A 25,000-nucleotide genomic window follows, 5' to 3' on the forward strand; every position below is an offset into this window, starting at 1 on the left:
AATAATAATAATAATAATAATAATAATAATAATAATAATAATAATAATATCCCCACATTAATTTTCAATGAAGATTCAAAACACCGAATTTTAGCCTATTCAGACAAAGTCGTCATTATATCTCATGACGCATTGTCAAATTTCACGAAATGAAAACACGACTCCACATGATGCAATCTCTCACCTCTTGCTTTTTGAATGACACGTCATGGAAGGAAGGGCCATGCCCCAAAGTCTTACATCACTTCAGTTAATCAAAATTTGCTAATGATTTTGGGAGAGCTATAACAGTAAACGGGTAAAACATTAACTATGGTTCGTGAGCTTATTTCCTTTCCTCACTGGGCTATTTTTCCCTATTGGAGCCCTTGAGCTTATAGCATCTTGCTTTTCCAACTGGGGTTGTAGCTTGGCTAGTAATAATAATAACAATAAACAGAAAACAATTGTAGATATTCATCAAATAATAAAAAATAATGTTACTTCCTTATGGACAGAAAAAACTGACAAGAGCTTTTATCATAATCTAATATTTTTAAATTAAAAATGGGAAAAAGTAAATTGGCTAATTCTGCCACCTAGACCCATCACAAAAGTCTAGGAAATTTATTTAAAATAAAAATATGACTAAAAAAATGCAATGTGTAGATAATAGAGCCCAAACAACCTTGACGTAAAAGGTGGTAATCTCTCCTATATAATATAGAGAAAATGCCTGGCTATATGTATGTATGTATATATATATATATATATATATATATAAATATATGTATATATATATATACACACACATATATATATATATATATATATATCTCCCGTCATACTGAGTGGCATTGCAAAACATATGACAACTCGGTCTCTCCTACTCCCTTGTGGTGGTGGTGGTGGGGGGGGGGGGAAGTCAGTGTGCATATGACTGTATGCATATCTATCTAAACATTTAGCAGTCATTTTTGACGGGTTGTGTACACTAGTAAAAAAAGAAAAGCGAGAAAATAAATATGTGTAAGTATTAATAAAAAAAGAGATTACAACTACAAGTATCCAAAAGAAAAATAATACATTTCATGATCAAAGAAAAGATCAAACTAAAAAATGGAATATACAAAGAATCAAACTAACAACAAAAGAGGAGTACGAAAAGGGATTCCAAGAGAGATGTCTATTAACGGGAGAAGGCCGGAATAGACGTTGATGGCACTATAAAGACTTTGACCCTGACCTTAAAGGGCTCGACACCTGTCAAGGAACTTTCTCGTCAAACTCGTCATCAATTCTGGTCACGTTTTAGCCAAAGAAGATTAGCGAAGTACTGATTAACATGAATGCCTTAATATAACGTGATATTTTCGGTCGACTGTTTGCGTTTGAGAATAATTTCCTTACGAAAATGCATCATCTTCAGATTAAAAAAAAAAAAATATCACAAGTCAAATATCATTAAACAAATCGGCATTTAAAAGTTCAATGAAAATGATCAGGAACTTGAACAAGACATCTTTGTAGGGGAGGACAAAAAAAAAAAGAAAAAAAAAGAAAGAAAGAAAGGAAGAAAGAAGAAAAGTTTGAGGCAGGAAAAAATCTTAAGAAAGAAAAAAGTCTAATTATGTCAATATTTTACCTGGGCAGATCAACAGTTTCCAAATTTCCCAATACTGAAATGTCTCTTTCTTTTCTAAGTGAGAAAAGAATTCTCCCTCACCTTTAATTTTCTCAGATTTTAAAGGATTAAATGTCACTCATGAATGGCAGAGGTAGGGGACAAGATAATGTCCTAAAGACCCTCTTGCTTGAGGGTACACTCGGGCACACTATTCTATCTTTTTTTCTTTTCCTATTGTTTTGTTAAAGTGTGTATAGTTTATAAAGGAGATATTTATTTTAATGTTGTTACTGTTCTTAAAAATTTAATTTTTCATTGTTTCCTTTCCTCATTGGGCTGTTTTCCCTGTTGGAGCCCCTGGGCTTGTGGCATTGTGCTTTTCCAACTAGGGTTGTGGCTTAATAATAATAATAATAATAATAATAATAATAATAATAATAATAATAATAATAATAATAATAATAATAATAATATACAATGATCAGGGCCCAGGTGATGAAAGATGCTTCTAAAAATTACCTTAAGAAATTTTCTTATGCGAGTTCTGTTATATACAGAAAATATGCAATTAAAGACGTGTGTGAGTACGTCTGTGTACGCCTAACTAACTTATAAGTAGTTAAGTCATAACAACCTCAGTAACTTGACCTTTAACCTCAGATGATTTTCTCTAAATTCATTGATGTTGCTCTAGTCATTGAGGAGGAAACAACTAGAGATTACTCCGCAATTTCTCCGATCTCTTCTGAAACCACTAATGGATAATTAGAATATTCAAGAAGAAATGCCTCAATGAGAAAGTTCATCTCATTATCGTCTGTTCTACTTATATTTAATTTTATGATAAATTGACAATTGACAGATAGCTCTTCCTTGACACACACACACACACACACACACACTATATATATATATATATATATATATAAATATATAAATATATATATATATATATATATATATAAATATATATATAAATATATACATAGATATATAAATATATATATATATATATATATATGTATATATATATATATATATATATATATATATAATTCCTATACGTAATATTCCCTTTACAGGCGTAACATCAGAAAGTGCTTCCCTACCTTCTATTGTATGTTCTCATAGAGGCGGTTGCAATCACGCTCCTTTATATAAGCAACCTAATGCCAGTGCCATACATTACCGAGAACAATTTCTTACTTAAAAAGAAATAAACTTACCATTAATTTGATTCCTTTGGCGTTTTCTCAATATGATGGCTGAAGAAATTTTTCAAAAAAAAATAAAAAAAGAGGAAAACTGAATGGGAAACAGATGCGGAAATCACGTGGAATCTCTCTGTGGTCGAAACCTTTGACCTCGTTTCTTATACATCAAATGTGAGTGGGAGAATATGTGGACACATAAACAGCAACAACAACAACATCAACAACAAATGCTACCGTTTCTAATCCACTGCAGGACAAAGGCCTAACGTCATGTCTGGACTTTGGCCAGTTTTCATCACCATGCTGGCTAGTGCGGATTGATGATGGTGGGAGATTTTCGTCTGATCGCTCACAGTAAACCAACCTATAGTCAATTTCTTTTAGCGAGGCAGATTTGCACCGATTTTTAGCTCGGAAAAGTTTCCTGATCGCTGATTGGTTGGACAAGATAATTCTAACCAATCAGCGATCAGGAAACTTTTCCGAGCTTAAAGGGCACCGAGGCGAGTCGGTGCAAATCTGCCTAGCTAAAAAAAATTGACTATAGTATTTAATGCAGTGATCATTAACATTAAGATAATCTCTTACCAAAGAGTTTTTTACAGTGAAAACTTCTATCGATGACAGCATTTTTGAAGGGAGAGATTGAAGTCCAATAAAATAAAGGATAAAGTTTTTCATTTATCAATTAATAGAACCTATAGAATAATTGATTGATTTCTTTACAACTGAGCCAAAACTATGGTCATCGACTTCGGGTACTAAGATTGGTTCCGATTTAGCATCAAGCGATTGATTCCACATCCAGAACCTAAACTGTTTATCTACCATATTCATAGTTTATAACCTAAACTCTGTTTATCTACCATATTCATGGTTTATAACCTAAACTGTTTATCTACCATATTCATGGTTTATAACCTAAACTGTTTATCAACCATATTCATGGTTTATAACCTAAACTGTTTATCTACCATATTCATAGTTTATAACCTAAACTCTGTTTATTTACCAGTTTCATAGTTTATAACCTAAACTGTTTATCTACCATATTCATAATTTATAACCTAAACTGTTTATCTATCATATTCATAGTTTATAACCTAAACTGTTTATCTACCATATTCATAGTTTATAACCTAGACTGTTTATCTACCATATTCATAGTTTATAACCTGAACTGTTTATCTACCATATTCATAGTTTATAACCTAGACTGTTTATCTACCATATTCATAATTTATAACCTAAACTGTTTATCTACCATATTCATAGTTTAGAACCTAAACTGTTTATCTGCCATATTCATAGTTTAGAACCTAAACTGTTTATCTGCCATATTCATAGTTTATAACCTAAACTGTTTATCTACCATATTCATAGTTTATAAGCAAAACTGTTTCTCTGCCATATTCATAGTTTATAACTTAAACTGTTTCTCTGCCATATTCATAGTTTAGAACCTAAACTGTTTATCTACCATATTCATAGTTTATAACCTAAACTGTTTATCTACCATATTCACAGTTTATAACCTAAACTGTTTATCTACCATATTCATAGTTTATAAGGAATCTTGCGCCCCTTATTTAGGTGTAATTTTTCCAGTGAAATTTATGTTGTTGGCCAACAAGGTCACTATATTAAATTCGTCTCAGCAGATATGATATCTATCCAGAATAGTATAGTCCTTTATATGTCTTTATATATATATATATATATATATACATATATATATATATATATATATATATATTATATATATATATATATATATATATATATATATATATATATGTATATATATATACACATATATATACAGGTATATATATATATATATATATATATAGTTTTCTCTTTTATTCCCGGGCTCTGTAATTCTCTCCTTACTATAGAAGTTTATTTTAACAACTTTCCCTGTATCAGTGGCGAATCTATTACACTCTGTAATAGCCACATAATTATATTCCCATTTGCTATTGAACTATTCTTTATTCCAGTTCCAGAAAGGCTTAATAAGAGTATTTAGACATCAAGAACTTCCTTGCTGAACGTGGTTCTATAGCCTCTGGATAAGGGGACCTTTAACCATGTAAATTAGCCCTTATCAGGAGGGCGCTGATTGATAACATTAAATTAACGATTAGGTTCCGGATAATACATAGCAATTATAACATTATGGCTGTTATCAAGGATTAAATCTCATGAACTTTACGAAAACAGCTTTCATTGGCAGATAATCTCTCCCCTTCTATATATATATATATATATATATATACATATATATATATATATATATATATACATATATATATACATATATATATATATATATATAAACAAAAAATCATTGGCAGATAGGAAAAAGTTATTATAATAAATTTTTTAGCGAGGCAAATTTGCACCGACTCGCAACGGTGCCCTTTTAGCTCGGAAAAGTTTCCTGATCACTGATTGGTTGGACAAGATAATTCTAACCAATCAGCGATCAGGAAACTTTTCCGAGCTAAAAGGGCACCGCTGCGAGTCGGTGCAAATGCACCTCATTAAAAGAAATTGCCTATAGTTAGTTACATTAAGAATTTCATGACAATGCTTCCAACATGAAAAAAAAAGTCATTGGCAGATAGCAAAATGTAATTAGTTAGTTACAGTAAGATTTCCATGACAATGATTTTAATATAAGAGTCATTCGCAGATAGCAAAATTAGATTAGTTAGTTACATTATTTCCATGAGAATGATATTAATATAAAAACGTCATTGGCAAATAACAAAATGTAATTAGTTAGTTACAGTAAGATTTCCATGACAACCAGTTTAATATAAAAAAAAATCATTGGCAAATAGTAAAATGTAATTAGTTAGTTACAGTAGGATTTCCATGACCATGATTTGAATATAAAAGTCATTGGCAGATAGCAAAATGTGAAGTTAGTTACATTAAGATTTTCCTGACAACGATTTTAATATTAAAAAGTCATTGCCAGATAGCAAAATGTGATTAGTTAGTTACAGTCAGATATCCATGACAATGCTTCTAACATGAAAAAAGTCATTGGCAGGTAGCAAAATGTGATTAGTTAGTAACATTAGGATTTCCATGACAATGATTTTAATATAAAAAAGCCATTGGCAGATAGCAAAATGTGATTAGTTAATTACATTAGGATTTCCATGACTGTGATTTTTATATAAAAAATCATTGGCAGATAGCAAAATGTGATTAGTTAATTACATTAGGATTTTCATGACAATGATTTCAATATAAAAAAAGTCATTGGCAGATAGCAAAGTGTGATTAGTTAGTTACATTAAGATTTCCATGACAATGATTTTAATATTAAAAAGTCATTGCCAGATAGCAAAATGTGATTAGTTAGTTACAGTCAAATATCCATGACAATGCTTCTAACATGAAAAAAGTCATTGGCAGGTAGCAAAATGTGATTAGTTAGTAACATTAGGATTTCCATGACAATGATTTTAATATAAAAAAGTCATTGGCAGATAGCAAAATGTGATTAGTTAATTACATTAGGATTTCCATGACAATGATTTTAATACAGAAAGGTCATTGGCAGTTAGCAAAATGTGATTAGTTAATTACATTAGGATTTCCATGACTGTGATTTTTATATAAAAAAAAACTCATTAGCAGGTGGTAAAATGTGATTAGTTAGTTACATTAAGATTTCCATGACAATGATTTTGATTTTAATATGAAAAAGCCATTGGAAGAAAGTAAAATGTAATTAGTTAGTTATAGTATGATTTCCATGACAATGATTTTAATATAAAAAAGTCATTGGCAGATAGCAAAATGTGATTAGTTAGTTACATTAAGATTTCCATGACAATGATTTTAATATGAAAAAGCCATTGGAAGAAAGCAAAATGTAATTAGTTAGTTATAGTATGATTTCCATGACAATGATTTTAATATAAAAAAAAGTCATTGGCAGATAGCAAAATGTGATTAGTTAGTTACATTAAGATTTCCATGACAATGATTTTAATATGAAAAAGCCATTGGAAGAAGGCAAAATGTAATTAGTTAGTTATAGTATGATTTCCATGATAATGATTTTAATATAAAAAAAAGTCATTGGCAGATAGCAAAATGTGATTAGTTAGTTACATTAAGATTTCCATGACAATGATTTTAATATAAAAAGTCATTGGCAAATAGCAAAATGTGATTTGTTACTTACAGTAAGATTTCCATGACAATGATTTTAATATTAAAAAAGTCATTGGCAGAAAGTAAAATGTGATTAGTTAGTTACAGTAAGATTTCCATGTTAATGGGAACAAAGAAACTCAAGATTAAATAATTAATAAACCCAATATTTCACACTCCCGTAAAAGGGATGTTTCAACTAATCAATTTTCACACCGAAATACAAGGCTCGATGAAGTCTAGCTTAAACCCAAACAAAAGTCTTTATTTAGGCATATTTCACGCCAAGATGAAAGACTTAATTTGAACCTTCACTCGTCTCTCATATTCGCTACACTGTATGTTGTGAATGGGAGGCGAAGATGAAAAAGGATGTGTTAACGCAACTACCCCTTTCCCATTCCTACACATTCCCTTTGACCTCATGACCTCCCCGACCTTACCTTCTCACGTCCATCCCACCCCTCTCTCTCTCTCTCTCTCTCTCTCTCTCTCTCTCTGTATCCTTTACCAACCCTGCTAGCTGACTGTCGTAGTTCCCACGCCTTCGTTAGAAATTACACACACATAGAACTTTGACTCCGGAGTTGAAGCCCCGCCTGCTCCAAGGAGGTTCCTCGCTCCAACACCATCCCCCCTCCAAAGCCTGTTTCTTGTTCCCATCCAAAGAGCTAATATTGTTCCGTAAACTCAATGATCCCCAATATCTCATGATATGAAACATAAACCATATGGTTCCCACACTGAAATGACTTGTATTTAAATTACTTCGAACGATAGGTTGATGATATAACATACTTGATACAGAGATCGAATATTGAGGACGATGCTGGGAATATATCGTCCTATTTTTTGGTGCAGCATGATTAAGATGAGAGAGAGAGAGAGAGAGAGAGAGAGAGAGAGAGAGAGAGAGCACCATAAAGAAAACCAGGTGGCAATAAAATAAAGAGTAAAAGCTAAGGTGAATAATCACAATAGAATATAAAAAGTATACATTAAGAACAATGCTTCTCCTACTGCTGCTGCTGTTGCTGCTGCTACTGCTACTACTACAAACGCTGCTGCTATTACTACTACTACAAACATTTCTACTACTACTACTACTACTACTACTACTACTACTACTACTACTACTACTACTATATAGTAATAATAATAATAATAATAATAATAATAATAATAATAATAATAATAATTAACGATTTATTGCACGAGGTTATAGTAAACTCTTCGTTGAATTTAATATAGGCCTGCAAATACCCTAAGTGTAAAACAGCACTATTTCAAACTAATTCAAATAAATACTGAAAAGAAAGCCAAGGCAATTATTAATATATGGCTATTATAATCCCTGCTTAAAAGTGTTTGATCAAACTCTGCTAACTTGTATTTATTGTTGTCATTATTACGATTATTATTATTATTATTATTATGATGATGATGATGATGATGATGATGATGATGATGATGAAATAGTTATCTACACCATATAAAATCAGTAAAAAACTAATATATTAGATATAGCTACCACCGAAATTGAGATCAATATTTTGACTTCAATTAGAGCAACTACCTATAAATAAAATCCTCAAGCATAAAAATAATAAGTTGCAGTTGAATGCAAAACAAAATTCTTCAATTTCTTTTCTATACAAAAGCCGCATTGTCAAATTTGGGTCTTTTATTAGAACAATTAGCTCTCAGTAAAATCCTCAAAAAAACATAAAAAATACAAAGCATAAAAAATACTTAGTTGTAGTTGAATGTAAAAAAGAAAGAAAAAAAAATCAATAATTTTTCGTTATAAAGGCCACTTTGTCATAATTGGGTCTTTAACTAGAGCGACTAGCTATTAGTAAAATCCCCAAAGAGCATAAAAAAAATACTAAGTTAAAGTTGAAGGAGAAAAAACTTCCATTTTTAATGCAAAAGTCATACTGTCATAACAGGGTGGCATTTGCTAACCGCAATTCCTCACAAAATATTCCCTTGTGCAGTTACACAAGACTTCCTGAACCAAAGAGACTTGCACTGCTCTTGGTGGGACCTTGAGATATCAGAGGGTATTTAATATATGGCGTGCCAAAGACCATAACCTTTGAGGATGCCTAATTAGTAATTGTCAATACCATCTAACACCTTAAAAGGATACTATTGAAAGGACCAAGGATCCTGTGAAACTTAGAAGAAATAATAATAATAATAATAATAATAATAATAATAATAATAATAATAATAATAATAATCTCCCCCAAAATAATAAAGAGCAAGTGTCTGGCTATACATATAAATCATCTCTTCCTACACATATAAAAGGCATTACCAGACGTATAACTAGTCTGTCTCTCCCCGTCCCTCGGGGAAGGGGAGAGGGAGTTGTCATACTCTGGTGAGAGAGGGTACCCGAGAGCAAAGGGGAAGGGGTGGGAAGGGTTGAATCTGTGTTTGTGAATACCTATCTAAATATTTAGTAGTAATTTTATGACGGATCGCGTACACCATTAATAATTAATAATCAACAATCAATAATTAATAACTAATAAATAAATAATAATAATAATAATAATAATAATAATAATAATAATAATAATAATAATAATAATAATAATAATAATAATAGGGGAACAAATTCATATCAATATTTCTGTAAAAATGTATTAAAGATCAAGATACAAAGAGTTTTCGAGAACAGGCTAAATTCTCTTCAATCTGATTGAAAAGGAGAAAGCTCTCTTTGTATTTCAATCTTCAATACTTTTTACAGAAATTTTAACGTGGAATCATTCCCCTATTGTTAAATTCATGCTATTATGAGTGATTTATAATGATAATAAAAATAATAATAATAATAATAATAATAATAATAATAAAAAATAATAATAATAATAATAAAAATAATACAAAGGTTAGCTTATAACAATTAACTGAAGAAACACTTTTCTAAATCTCCAATAATAATAAAAATAACAAAAATAATAATAATAATAATAATAATAACAATAATAATAACAACAATAATAATAATAGTAATAATAATAATAATAATAATAATAATAATAATAATAATAATAATAATAATAACACAAAGATTAGCTTATAACAATTAACTGAAGAAACACTTTTCTAAATCTCCAATAATAATAAAAAAAATAAAAATAATAAAAACAACAATAATAATAATAATAATAATAAATAATAATAATAATAATAACAATAATAATAATAATAATACAAAGGTTAGCTTATAACAATTAACTGAAAAACATTTTTCTAATTTTCCAAGTCATTCTAAAATCAAAGGGTAATCATGTTCTGTTACAAACTCAATTCATATGACAGGAAATGCATCCTCAGAGTATTTTCCGTTTGGAAGCCGATTACAAAGCATCTTTAAAGTGATTACCAAACCGTAAAGACTTGATTAAAAGCGAATAACTAAAACATAAAGACTTGAGAAGCAGAAATTCACCTCAGCACTCCAATTCGCGAAAACTTTTGAAATACAGCAACGGAAGGTCTCTGAAAATACAGTTCGTACCCCCACACCATAAAACGCGCTTCAGTAAATAACAATGGACTGACTGACGAGAAAAAAAAAAAAAAAAAAAAAAAAAAAAAAAAAAAAAACCAGCGTTCGTTTGTATTGCTTTTTCAACAACCTCTTAGATTTATACCTACTCATAATAATTATACAAAAAAACCGCCAGCTTTCCTCTGAAAAACTGTAAACTTACTGCACCCAAATCATTACTTTATTTTTTCTTCATACAAAAACTCATTTCCATATCTTTTGAAACCTCTTCCACATACATTACTCCATTCAAACTTTACTTTGCCACCCAATGTAAAAAAAAAAAAAAAAAAAAAAAAAAAAAAAAAAAAACAGGAAAGTAATAAAAAACGTTCTCCCTCTTTCCAGCACGACTGCGCTGATCCAAGCAGCAAGTCCCGTTAAATGGCCTGAGATATTCCCATTCATCTGGGGAGGAAGCAGCTTCTATCAAACAGGGGAAGACCATTTATCTCGGTTGGAAAGTGTGAGTGTCTGAGATAAATTTGCTACTATGCCGAAGACCCCTTTTGGATGTGTTCCTGACCCCATCACCTTCACTCTCTTTAGCTATCGTGATAGATACTTCCTCTTAAGTTGCATACACAGCCACAAGCAAGGGGAGAGAGAGAGAGAGAGAGAGAGAGAGAGAGAGAGAGAGAGAGAGTCCATACTAAGTCATCATAATTTTGGTCAAATTATATCCTAATGATGCAGTAATATATTTGCTAAGTTTTACAAATATTAAATAGTGGTTCTCTCTTTCAATTAAAAAATATACGCAGAACATCCTCTTTTACATAGTTCCATTTAATAAAATAATTCAATATTAAAATAAAATAAAAATGTTCGCAATAAATCTACATTTTTTTCATTATAACTCACTATATTTTAAAATAATTTCAAATCTTAACTACTCCTTTCCATGTAACTTTTCTTGATTCATCAAACAAATGCATCTGTCACTGACTTCCCATTAGTAAAAATTTTGCTCTAATTTCTTATCAACCTGAAGATGATATCTCTTACCTATGCAAACAATGACCGTTCAATTAATTGCAGATTTTACTCGCGAGTGACATCGGTTTAGCTACCAGGACAATGCCCTGGAGACTGACTCCACATACATATGATCAGCGCCCAAGCCCCTCTCCATCCAAGCTACAACCAGGGAGGACTAGGCAATGGTTGCTGATGACTCAGCAGGTAAAACTATAGGCTACTCCAAGCACCGAACAACCCCCCCCCCCAGCCCCACCCAAACCCTTGGCTCACAAAGGCGGTGAGGTTGCAGATACTATAAGAAACTATCGAGTTTGAGCATGACTCTAACCCCAGTCTAACTGCAAAAAAAAAAAAAAATAAATAAATAAATAAATAAATAAAGATAATGACGAGAAATTTCAACGTTTTTGTCACGTTAATTCCGTAAAAGCAAATATACAGATATAAAACTTCGCACAAAATCACTTTCTTACATTTCATAAACAAAACTCTTCATTGATGGGAGCCGAGTTTCCTTATAGATCACATGATATGAAAGAGTATAGTGAAATACAACAAGAAATGCAGCTATTTCTCGTCCACTGAAGGACAAAGAGGCCCCTGGGATTAGAGCATTCTGCTTTTCCAACTAGGGTTGTAGCCTAGCAAGTAATAATAATAATAATAATAATAATAATAATAATAATAATAATAATAACTCATGTCTAGGATTTTGGCCAGTTTTCATCATCACGGCGGCCACTACGGATTGGCGATGTTGGGAGATTTTCGTCTCACCGCTCACAGCAAACCAACCTAGTATATGTGGTCCTATCTTATCAGTTTTGCTGATCATGGTAATACGCAAACCCTTTCACCACGTTAAGGCATCCCCACTCAGAAAGGGAGTACAGGCAAGGTTAATCGAGGGATACAAAGTGAAAGGAAAACACCGATAAAAAAAAAATCAAAAGTTCTATACTTAAGGAAGCCCTCTGGCTAGCACTCCGTGTTAAACAAACGCCTATCATGGACTCGACTTAGCATTATGGCCCCCTCACGATCTCTCTATAATTGTGCCATTAGGTCTAGAACTAGAGGCAGGTCATAACCCTTAATTACCCGTACCCCTACCCATGCCCAAGACTTCAAATGAGCCTCAAATGATTCCTGGAGAGAAAAAAAAAAAAAAAAAAAAAAAAAAAAAAAAAAAAAAAAAAAAAAACATGCAAGATGGGCTCTCTTGGCAACATTCGACGATCTCATCAATGTTCTGCTAATAGGAAGGGAAATGGAACGTAGTAGATAGTTATCGTTCACTTCCTCTTTTGTTTTCTCTTTCGACATGCGGAACTCGGATGTCCTCCGTTTGTATATTTTTTTTTGGGGGGGGGGATCTACATAATTTAATCTAAATTGCCACAAAAACAAACAGCAATTGGTAAGAATACTACTCTAATAGAATAGGTTCAATATTTTCCTATATGATATAGTTTTTGTATAAAAACAATCATAGACCCTGGCCCTTCCTGGTCCTAGCTTGGGTGGAGAGGAGGATTGGGCGCTGATCATATAATATATGGCCAGTCTCTAGGGCATTGTCCTGCTTGCTAGGGCAATGTCACTGTCCCTTGCCTCTGCCATTCATGAGTGACCTTTAAACCTTTAAGAGGCTAAAATTGCAGATATGTGCAAAAAGTAAATCAAATGTTACAGCCTCAGACAATATCGAAAGTTTTCTTTTCAAAATTGCAGAGAAATAGGAACTGTTTTTTTCTTTAAGTATCACTAAAAATACACCTGTTCATCTTATTCATTCTCACTCAAGTCGCAAGCCAAGTTAACTTCCGGGTGTTTCGTTCATCAGACCCTTTTCTGTAAAACTGTTTGCTAAAATTACTACTTCCAAAAACATCCATTTTGATAAATGTTGTTAAATATAAAAGAAATATCTTGGTAATGGCAAAACTATCCTTATTTTACCCCCTTGCTTTAATGTAAACAATTACTGCATTGGCGAATATAATTAATTATTTATACATTCTGTACATAAGTGTACCTTTACCCTAAAAATACTTTAATAGACAGTACTTTGTAATAACTAGTTAAAATAGCACTAATCTACATATCACTGCTAAAGTAATTTTTCATTATATGTATGATGTAATCTACATATCATTGCTTAAGTAATTTTTCCTTATATGTATGATGTAATCTACATATCATTGCTAAAGTTATTTTTCACTATATGTATGATGTAATCTACATATCACTGCTAAAGTAATTTTTCATTATATGCATGATGTAATCTCCATATCACTGCTAAAATAATTTTTCATTATATGTATGATGTAATCCACATATCACTGCTAAAGTAATTTTTCACTGTATGCATGATGTAATCTCCATATCACTGCTAAAGTAATTTTTCATTATATGTATGATGTAATCTACATATCATTGCTTAAGTAATTTTTCATTAACTGTATGATGTAATCTATATATCAATGCTAAAGTAATTTTTCATTATATGTATGATGTAATCTACATATCACTGCTAAAGTAATTTTTCATTATATGTATGATGTAATCTACATATCATTGCTAAAGTAATTTTTCATTATATGTATGATGTAATCTACATATCACTGCTAAAGTAATTTTTCATTATATGTATGATGTAATCTACATGTCATTGCTAAAGTAATTTTTCATTATATGTATGATGCAATCTACATGTCACTGCTAAAGTAATTTTTCATCATATGTATGACGTAATCTACATGTCACTGCTAAAGTAATTTTTCATCATATGTATGACGTAATCTACATGTCACTGCTAAAGTAATTTTTCATTATATGTACGATGTAATCTACATATCACTGCTAAAGTATATTTTCATTATATGTATGACGTAATCTACATATCACTGCTAAAGTAATTTTTCATTATATGTATGATGTAATCTACATATCACTGCTAAAGTATGGTGTAAAATAGGTTTATATCGCTAATGCCTTATTTTTCGAGAATGGTTCTTAACGGAAAAGTAATGAAAAGTTTGTTTTTGGTTAACCTCAGCTACTAATTTTGACGTTTAATTTCAGCTCCTTCACAAATTCTACATACGACGCTATAAAATTACATCTAAATAAGGTATATAGCATAAAAAATAGCTACACAGGTCCGTCTAGGAAAAATATTCACATGGCCAAAGATGTTGCACTAAGACATTCTATCATTAGAAATCAGCCATATAGCTAAATGTATAATGTTTTCAAGGAAGAATCTCTCTCTCTCTCTCTCTCTCTCTCTCTCTCTCTATATATATATATATATACATATATATATATATATATATACACATATATATATACACATATATATATATATATATATACACATATATATGTATATACATATATATATATATATATATATATATATAAAATATAATTTAATGCACACGACCCCTTCTCTCTCTCTCTCTCTCTCTCTCTCTCTATATATATATATATATATACACATATATATATTATATATATATATATATATATATGTATGTAATTTAATGCACACGACCCGTCAAAATGACAGCTAAATATTCAGATTGATATGCACACACACCCTCACATAGCCTACAAATTGAACCACCTCTCCCCCTTTCCTTACGGGGTACTTTCTGACCAGGGTACGACTACTCCCTCTCCCCTATTGAGTGGATGGGGAGAAATCTAGTGGTTATACGTCTGGTAATGCCACTATGCGTGACCGGAAGGAAATATATATATATATATATATATATATGTATATATATATATATATAAATTTATATATATATATATATGAATTTATATATATGAAATTATATATATATATATATATATATATATATATTTATATATATATATATATACAAATTTATATATATATATATATATAAATTTTTATATATATATATATATATATATATATATTTATTTATCTACAAATTTATATATATATATATATATATATATAGCCAGAGACTTGCTCTCCATTATATAGAAAAGATGTTTGTGTGTGTTTAACGAATGTAACTAACTTCATGAATGAATAATATAAAACAAAAATGAATGAAAGAAAGGTTACCTTGGCCCATACACCCGAAATAAATATTTGAAGAACGTGTCAATAATTCATCTTTCTTTGCCTCATCTTTCTTCGCCTCATCTTTCTTCTCCCGTCAAGCGAAAGTTATTATGAAAACCCTTCCATGCGCGCGAAAAGATTAACGGGTCTGATAGACGAGAAGAATACTGATGCTTCGTTATCTAAATACGAGAATTTATAAGCATCTTCATCAGAGAGCCACATCCCTTTTTAAAAACGTCATTATTATTATTATTATTATTATTATTATTATTATTATTGTTATTACTAGCCAAGCTAAAATCTTGGTTGGAAAAGCAAGATGCTATAAGCCCAAGGGCTCCAACAGGGAAAAATAGCCCAGTGAGGAAAGGAAATAAGGAAATAAATAAATGATGAGAATAAATTAACAATATATCATTTACTGATGCCTCATTATCTAAACACAAGAATTTATAAGCATCTTCATCAGAGAGCCACATCCCTTTTTAAAAACGTCATTATTATTATTATTATTATTATTATTATTATTATTATTGTTATTACTAGCCAAGCTAAAATCTTGGTTGGAAAAGCAAGATGCTATAAGCCCAAGGGCTCCAACAGGGAAAAATAGCCCAGTGAGGAAAGGAAATAAGGAAATAAATAAATGATGAGAATAAATTAACAATATATCATTTACTGATGCCTCATTATCTAAACACAAGAATTTATAAGCATCTTCATCAGAGAGCCACATCCCTTTTTAAAAACGTCATTATTATTATTATTATTATTATTATTATTATTATTATTATTGTTATTACTAGCCAAGCTAAAATCTTGGTTGGAAAAGCAAGATGCTATAAGCCCAAGGGCTCCAACAGGGAAAAATAGCCCAGTGAGGAAAGGAAATAAGGAAATAAATAAATGATGAGAATAAATTAACAATATATCATTTACTGATGCCTCATTATCTAAACACAAGAATTTATAAGCATCTTCATCAGAGAGCCACATCCCTTTTTAAAAACGTCATTATTATTATTATTATTATTATTATTATTATTATTATTGTTATTACTAGCCAAGCTAAAATCTTGGTTGGAAAAGCAAGATGCTATAAGCCCAAGGGCTCCAACAGGGAAAAATAGCCCAGTGAGGAAAGGAAATAAGGAAATAAATAAATGATGAGAATAAATTAACAATATATCATTTACTGATGCCTCATTATCTAAACACAAGAATTTATAAGCATCTTCATCAGAGAGCCACATCCCTTTTTAAAAACGTCATTATTATTATTATTATTATTATTATTATTATTATTATTATTGTTATTACTAGCCAAGCTAAAATCTTGGTTGGAAAAGCAAGATGCTATAAGCCCAAGGGCTCCAACAGGGAAAAATAGCCCAGTGAGGAAAGGAAATAAGGAAATAAATAAATGATGAGAATAAATTAACAATATATCATTTACTGATGGCTCATTATCTAAACACAAGAATTTATAAGCATCTTCATCAGAGAGCCACATCCCTTTTTAAAATACGTCATTATTATTATTATTATTATTATTATTATTATTATTATTATTGTTATTACTAGCCAAGCTAAAATCTTGGTTGGAAAAGCAAGATGCTATAAGCCCAAGGGCTCCAACAGGGAAAAATAGCCCAGTGAGGAAAGGAAATAAGGAAATAAATAAATGATGAGAATAAATTAACAATATATCATTTACTGATGCCTCATTATCTAAACCACAAGAATTTATAAGCATCTTCATCAGAGAGCCACATCCTTTTTTAAAAAAACGTCATTATCATTTATTATTATTACTAGCCAAGCTACAACCCTAGTTGGAGAAGCAAGATGCTACAAGCCCAAGGGCTCCAACAGGAAAAATAGCCCGGTGAGGAAAGGAAAAAAGGAAATAAATAAATGATGAGAATAAAATTAACAATATATCATTTACTGATGCCTCATTATCTAAACACGAGAATTTATAAACATCTTCATCAGAAAGCCACATCCCTTTTTAAAATACGTCATTATTATTATTATTATTACTAGCCAAGCTACAACCCTAGCTGGAAAAGCAAGATGCTATAAGCCCAAGGGATCCAACAGGAAAATAGCCCAGTGAGGAGAGGAAATAAGGAAATAAATAAATGATGAGAATAAATTAACAATATATCATTCTAAAACCAGTAACAGCAAACCCTAGTTGGAAAAGCAAGATGCTATATGCCCAAGGGCTCCAATAGAGAAAAATAGGCCAGTGAGGAAAGGAAATAAGGAAATAAATAAATGATGAGAATAAATTAACAATATATCATTCTAAAAACAGTAACAGCAAACCTAGTTGGAAAAGCAAGATGCTATAAGCCCAAGGCTCCAACAGTGAAAATAGCCCAGTGAGGAAAGGAAATAAGGAAATAAATAAATGATGAGAATAAATTAACAATATATCATTCTAAAAACAGTAACAGCAAACCTTAGTTGGAAAAGCAAGATGCTATATGCCCAAGGGCGCCAACAAGGAAAAATAGCCCAGTGAGGAAAGGAAATAAGGAAATAAATAAATGATGAGAATAAATTAACAATATATCATTCTAAAAACAGTAACAGCGTCAAAATAGATATGTCCTATATAAGCTATTAACAACGTCAAAAACAGATATGTCTTATATAAACTATAAAAAGATTCAAGTTTTGAATTTTTTTCCATCCTTCTTTTTTTTTTTAAACCGACGCAGGTCCTAATTACACACCCTACCCCCCTCTACCCTTCGGCTCGGGCAATTTCCGGTAGGGTCGTTATCACAGGAGCCGAAGGGGGAAGGATCTTTAACTTGGGACAGGCAAACATGATATTTCATTTTTTTTTTCTTATTCTTTATTGCCTTTCTTCGCTATCATTACTCTACTTCACATAGGGTTGCCTGGCCCACTGAGAAGGGGCTGTTAGGGTTTTAACAACCTGACGTCACAACGTCAAAGGTCATCGCACTGAAGAAAAGGACAATTTAGTACTTTAATTCATAAAATATTTCTTCCGTAAATTAGAGCTTTTGAAATAGCGCAAATATAAATTTAGATAACATATGGTATTTGAAATTTTGATAAAAGACTCATGCGACATGTCACATAAAATAATATGATAAAGAACGTGAAGTGTAATGTATATTCGTAAGGTATGCCTCTTACGAAAGACATTAAGAAAAATTACTCAAAAAGATTATGTTGGGGAGCTTGACACGGCATAAATTTAAATAATAATAATAATAATAATAATAATAATAATAATAATAAAAATAATAATAGCACTAATAATTAAAATAATAAAAATAACAACAATAATAATAATAATAATAATAATAATAATAATAGTACTAATAATTAAAATAATTAAAATAACATTAATAAAATAATAATACTAATAATTAAAATAATAAAAATAACAATAATAACAATAATAATAATAATAATAATAATAATAATAACAATAAAAATAATAATTTAGGCGACATTTCTATACAGAAACCCCAGTTACAAACTAAAAATTTCAATCTATCTCAAACTTATCTTCAACCTCAGCAGGTAACCATAGTCGTAGGCTAGTCCCGAGGCGTTGAAGGTGCCGAAATCCCAATCACCTGTATGTGCGTGCGTGCAAGCGCACATGTGAGAGATTCGCGGGGAGTTCATGTCGCTCGTAATGGGGGGGGGGGGAGAGAAGGAGGGGTGAGAGGGGGGGGGTGAGGGGAGGGGAGTTGGTTGTGGGTCATAAATGGTGGGTGGGATTGGGTGGGGTGAGTGGTGAGTTTGAGGGCTCAAGGGTCGCCTCCTTTTATGACCCCAAGGCGTCCAATGGGGCAGCCACCTGCCGAAGAGACACACCTCCCCCCAGGTCCGCTGGTGGTGCTTCCGCTCTCTCTCTCTCTCTCTCTCTCTCTCTCTCTCTCTCATATATATATATATATATATTATATTATTACTAGCCAAGCTACTACCCTAGTTGGAAAAGCAAGATGCTATAAGCCCAAGGGCTCCAATAGGGAAAAATAGCCCAGTGAGGAAAGGAAATGAGGAGATAAATATATTATGAGAACAAGTTAACAATAAATTATTCTAAAACAGTAAAAACGTCAAAACAAATATGTCGTATATAAACTACTAACAACGTCAAAAACAGATATGTCATAGATAAACTATAGAAAAGACTCATATATATATATATATAATATATATACATATATATATATATATATATATAGTATATGACAAAATCCCTCTCATTATAGCTACCCTCTTTTTACATATAATTCTTATTCTTTTTTTTTGGTCTTTTACCCATTACTTAAAAAGTAAAAGTCCTTATATAAAGAAAAGATTGAATCTTTGTGTAAGAAATATTTATAGCCCTAAATGCTCATATACTCGATTCACATCATAGATAAGAGACTACCAAGGAAGACCGATCTTTTGTACTGTTAACAAAGGAGATGGTTGAAAGCAGAGAAATAATGTTTTGAATTATGTGATGTATCATCATCTCCTATTACGCCTATTGACGCAAAAGTCCATTTAATTTTTGTGCTATTCTCAAAATACTCTCTTTAATTTTTCTTAAATACCTGAATTATAGCCGTTTCAGTTACTGATATTGGGGTATTTACATAAAGTACAAAGTCAGGAGTAATGAATTACGTACATAGTAGGCAGATCATGGTAGTATTTCGTAGCAATGGTTGGGATGGTATGTGGCTAGCAACATATTACCAAATAATCACAAGTCAGAATCATATATATATATATATATATACATATATATATATATATATATATATACATATATATATATATATATATATATAATGAAATTTAAACCTCTTTCTCCTGTCAGGTGTTGGTCACATGGAAAGTCTTTCTCAAAATTATTCCCAACTTGCTCCTCTTCAAATACATATACAAAAAACCTACGTATGTACACTACACACACATATACATCTCTCTCTCTCTCTCTCTCTCTCTCTCTCTCTCTCTCTCTCTCTCTCTATTTTTATTATATATATATATATATAAATAAATACACACAACACACACACACACACATATATATATATATATATATATACAGTTTGATAAATATATGTAAACGAGAATTTCATCATTGAAATCCACAGGCAAAACAGGATTGTAGGAGTATGTGTACTAGGTTTTCAGTCAGCGCTATCAAAAACTCAATCATCTACATTAGAACATAATAAATTTACTTTACAAAATGATGCTGATTATTACTGAGTGAGAACTAACAAGGTATAATTGGCTCCCATAAAAGATGACGGGAAAAAATTCTTAAAAGAAACATGCACCATGGTGAACCACTTATCTTAAAGAAAAATAATAATGGCGTAGTAAAAAGTATTATGCTTTCAGGATATATTCTTAAATCCTAAAAGGATACTAGAGGAAAAAATAATAAGGAAAACATAATAAAGTTAACTTTATCTGTCACTCGACAGATATCAATTGACAGAACCTTTTTGGAAAATGAAGGGGAAAATTGTGTAACTTGACAATGAATGGAAAGAATGTTTTCTAAATTCTCTCTCTCTCTCTCTCTCTCTCTCTCTCTCTCTCTCACTCATATATATATATATATATATATATAATGTATAAATATACTATATATACATACATATTGGAATAGACTTCCAACGGATGTAGTAAACAGTAACACGGTAAAGAAGTTCAAGAATAAGTTAGACAAGATCATACCAATTCTCTAAATGCTTCAACTAAACCGCTCTACCAATGAGCAAATAGTCTCTCCACGGATGGACTAAAAGGTCTGAGACATCCAAAAGCCTAGTAACACACACACACACACTCTCTCTCTCTCTCCCTCTCATATGTTTGTGCATGTATAGCTAAATCAAAATTGTAGTAAGATTAACCATCCAGTGACTACCAGTTTTGCCCAGCGCGTTATTTTGAACCTCTAAATAGCAGCATGCTTAACTTTATTAAGCTCTCCTTTACTGATAAATGGTTTATAACCAACTGAGTTCATATGCCGTTCGCTCCCCCACCACCAAACCCCAAACAGCTTCATAGATGAGCAGTTTCCTTGTTAATGAATTAATCCCATTATTTGCATAAAATATACAAACTTTTTGCATAAATAGAAAACATAACTGCTTACTTAGAAAACTTAAATAATATTTCAAATACAACATGTAAAATGGCCACATATTTGCCTGCAATCAGTAATGCCTATAAAAACTGTAATTCACTTTGAATTTATGCCAAAATGTCGAGAGAAGTTTTGTGCTTCTGGAGATTCTTAACCTGATGCAAGTCTGGACTCTTTTTTTTCTACTTAAGTTCAATACGGAATAAATGGTATTACATTAGTCTTGCTTTAAATTTGATTAGAATAACAATTTTGATAACCTCAATCAGTTCTATAATTCTTCCCTTATCCAAAAAAAAAAAATCATAAATTTTGAACCATTAACTAAGATGCTCAAAAGGAAAAATAAGTAATTGAATACCAAAATCACACTAAAAACTATAAAAATGTCCTGGATAGAAGGAAGAAGATGAAACTTGATTATAAGCTTAGCCATTCCAAAAGCAATCTATTAATTTATCTGACGCATCCACCCACGAACAACAAAAACTCGCCAGCAGACCATTCGTACCCTACGACGATCAAAGCTTTCTATCAAAACAATTAGCTTCCAACATAGAAGGCGTCTTTAATGCGCATGCCCTGTCTCTTATAAAATCCTGACCATGCACACCCCCCCCCCTTCCCCAATCACCCGCCCCCCTTCCCCCCTCCAACCCCCCAAGAACCTGGGTACACGTCTTAAACATGCGATATCCGTATCTGATAAGTCTTTTACTGTTACCTATTCCAGCTTCCCTGTAACCACAAGATGCACAGCATTCGCTTACTCGTCTTGGCCCCGCCTCCCTGGCACGACTTTTCCTCCCTTAAGGTTTTTTCTTTTTTTTTTTTTCAAATTTTTTCGCTGTATTATTACTAAGGTTCCCTCGCATAATTCTACAGCCTACTCCTCTACTAATATTACCAGAGAGGAGATCAAACCGATTCTTAAATGGGTAGATAAATGAACTATTGAATATAATTGTGAGTCTGTTGGAGCCCCTGGGCTTATAGCATCTTGCTTTTCCAACTAAGGTTGTAGCTTAGCTGGTAATAATAATAATAATAATAATAATAATATAGTTTTCATGTCTATTTCTAGAATGACCTCCGATGGGCATTTAATGTAATTTCTCGTCAACAAAATAAAACCCTTTTCTAAGCCTTTGCAAGGTCTCCCCTTTCCCTGGCGATAAAGCTTCCCGACGAGACACACTTTACGTGGTAAGAAACAGACACGTTGATTTGTGATGCCCAGCACTGCCGCCCAAGGGGCAGAGAGTGGTCCCAGCCCACGGTGGTCAAAGGAGACTGGAAACAGCGAAAGGTTATTCCTTTGGCCTCGGCCTTCTTGGGGTCCCTCGTGGAGTCCTACCGCGTCAGTGTCTGCTAAAGAAACACACCAAGGACGCAGCGGTCCCTTAGGCGAAAGGAACCAATAAAAAATAGAGTGGGATCCCGACTTGGAAATTTCCCCCCATTTTACTTCTTTCCAAACTCTTCTTTATTTTAAGGCATACAGCTGTTTACGTGTTAATTCTCCTTAATATTTTGCCTTAAGCACAACACAGCGATTAATATACGTAGAATGCAAAGGTATGATTGACATGTGCCTTCTACTACATGCGACTGGTTACCGGACAATGCTCCCAGAGATACTACCGCTAGAGAGTTATGGGGTCCCTTTGACTAGCCAAACAGTACTACATAGGACCCTTCTCTCTAGTTACGATTCTTTCCCTTTGCCTACACAGACACCGAATAGTCTGGCCTACTCTTACAGATTCTCCTCTGTCCTCATACACCTGACAACACTGAGATTGCCAAACAAATCTTCTTCATCCAAGGGGTTAACTACTTGCACTGTAATTGTTCAGTGGCTACTTCCTCTTGGTAAGGGTAGAAGAGACTCTTCAGCTATGGTAAGCAGCTCTTCTAGGAGAAAGAACACTCCAAAATCAAACCATTGTTCTCTAGTCTTGGGTAGTGCCATAACCTCTGTACCATGGCCTTCCCACTGTCTTTGGTTAGAGTTCTCTTGCTTGAGGGTACAGTCGGGCACACTTCCATCTAGTTTCTCTTCCTCTTATTTGTTAAAGTTTTTATAGAAATATTTATTTTAATGTTGTGTACTATACTTAAAATAGTTTATTTTTCTTTATCTCCTTTCCTCACTGGGCTATTTTCCCCTGTTGGGACTCCTGGGCTTCTAGCATCCTGGTTTTTCCAACTAGGGTTGTAGCTTAGCATTTAATAATAATAATATAATAATAATAATAATAATAATAAAAATAAAGGTTGATACCAGACACGGAATATTCAGCAAAGACTGATGTTTTTTTTAATGTCGCATACTGGATTACATCATTATAATAACCTCAGTCTTTCCTCATTTATAATGATTACTATAGTAAGACAGGTTCTCTAACTGATAATTATTTCCCTTGAAACAAAGTAATATCTACTTATTTTTTTAACCAAAAAAATGAAATATAAAAGAAGATAATTTTAGGATGAAATACAGAGGGGTTCCCAAAGACAGAAAATCTACGAGTCTTCTTCCCAGCTGGTTCCCATTTTTATATGGGGTCGCCGTTGCGGATGAGCCGTTTCCATCTTTTTCTATCTGCGCTTCTGCCTCATCAATCCCCTTCTCCTATAAGTCTCCTCTCACACAGTCCCTCCATCTCTTCTTGGTCTCCCTCTTCTTCTTCTTCCCTGAACCTCCATCTCCATAGTATGTCTCCCAACTTGGTCCTCATCTTAGAAATTAATAAAAATGGCAATAGCAGCTAAATCAGTAAAGCTAAATCTATAAACGAATACTCTGAACTACAGGAAATAAATGACAAGGTGAGAGGATCCACAAAACCAACGAGGAAAGATCGATATATTGAGAAAGTCATTTTGTCCAAAATAAATAGATAAAATGTGAGGTAACATTGCTAAGTTATATGTTCAGCTTAGATAAGCAAGGAAATTTTTAAATTCTCGGTATTTATAATACGATGTAAAAAAAAAATGTGATGGGGAAGCTATAATGTTAGTCTTTGTAATGTTGACATGTTTCAAAGAAATATTAAAATCTTATATTTTTCCTGATTTGGTTAACTAATTGTTTTATATTTAGTGAGTCTATGTCCATTAAGAAGCTTTAATAAAT

General features: G+C 31.9%; 2 protein-coding genes across 4 annotated transcripts in view; both read right to left on the reverse strand.

Annotated features, from left to right (window-relative positions):
• Nucleotides 1-25,000, reverse strand: part of dachs (unconventional myosin-IXb-like dachs) — a 487,051-nt gene that overhangs the window by 379,540 nt on the left and 82,511 nt on the right. The window lies entirely within an intron of this gene.
• The window catches only part of LOC137644633 (S-antigen protein-like), an 18,126-nt gene continuing 1,563 nt past the window's right edge, over nucleotides 8,438-25,000 (reverse strand). The window contains exon 3 of the mRNA XM_068377585.1: nucleotides 8,438-8,488. Coding sequence (XP_068233686.1) covers nucleotides 8,438-8,488 — 51 coding nt within the window. The remainder of the gene's footprint in view (nucleotides 8,489-25,000) is intronic.

This window comes from Palaemon carinicauda, chromosome 7 (assembly GCF_036898095.1).
Source record: "Palaemon carinicauda isolate YSFRI2023 chromosome 7, ASM3689809v2, whole genome shotgun sequence".
Taxonomy (NCBI): Eukaryota; Metazoa; Arthropoda; class Malacostraca; order Decapoda; family Palaemonidae; genus Palaemon; species Palaemon carinicauda.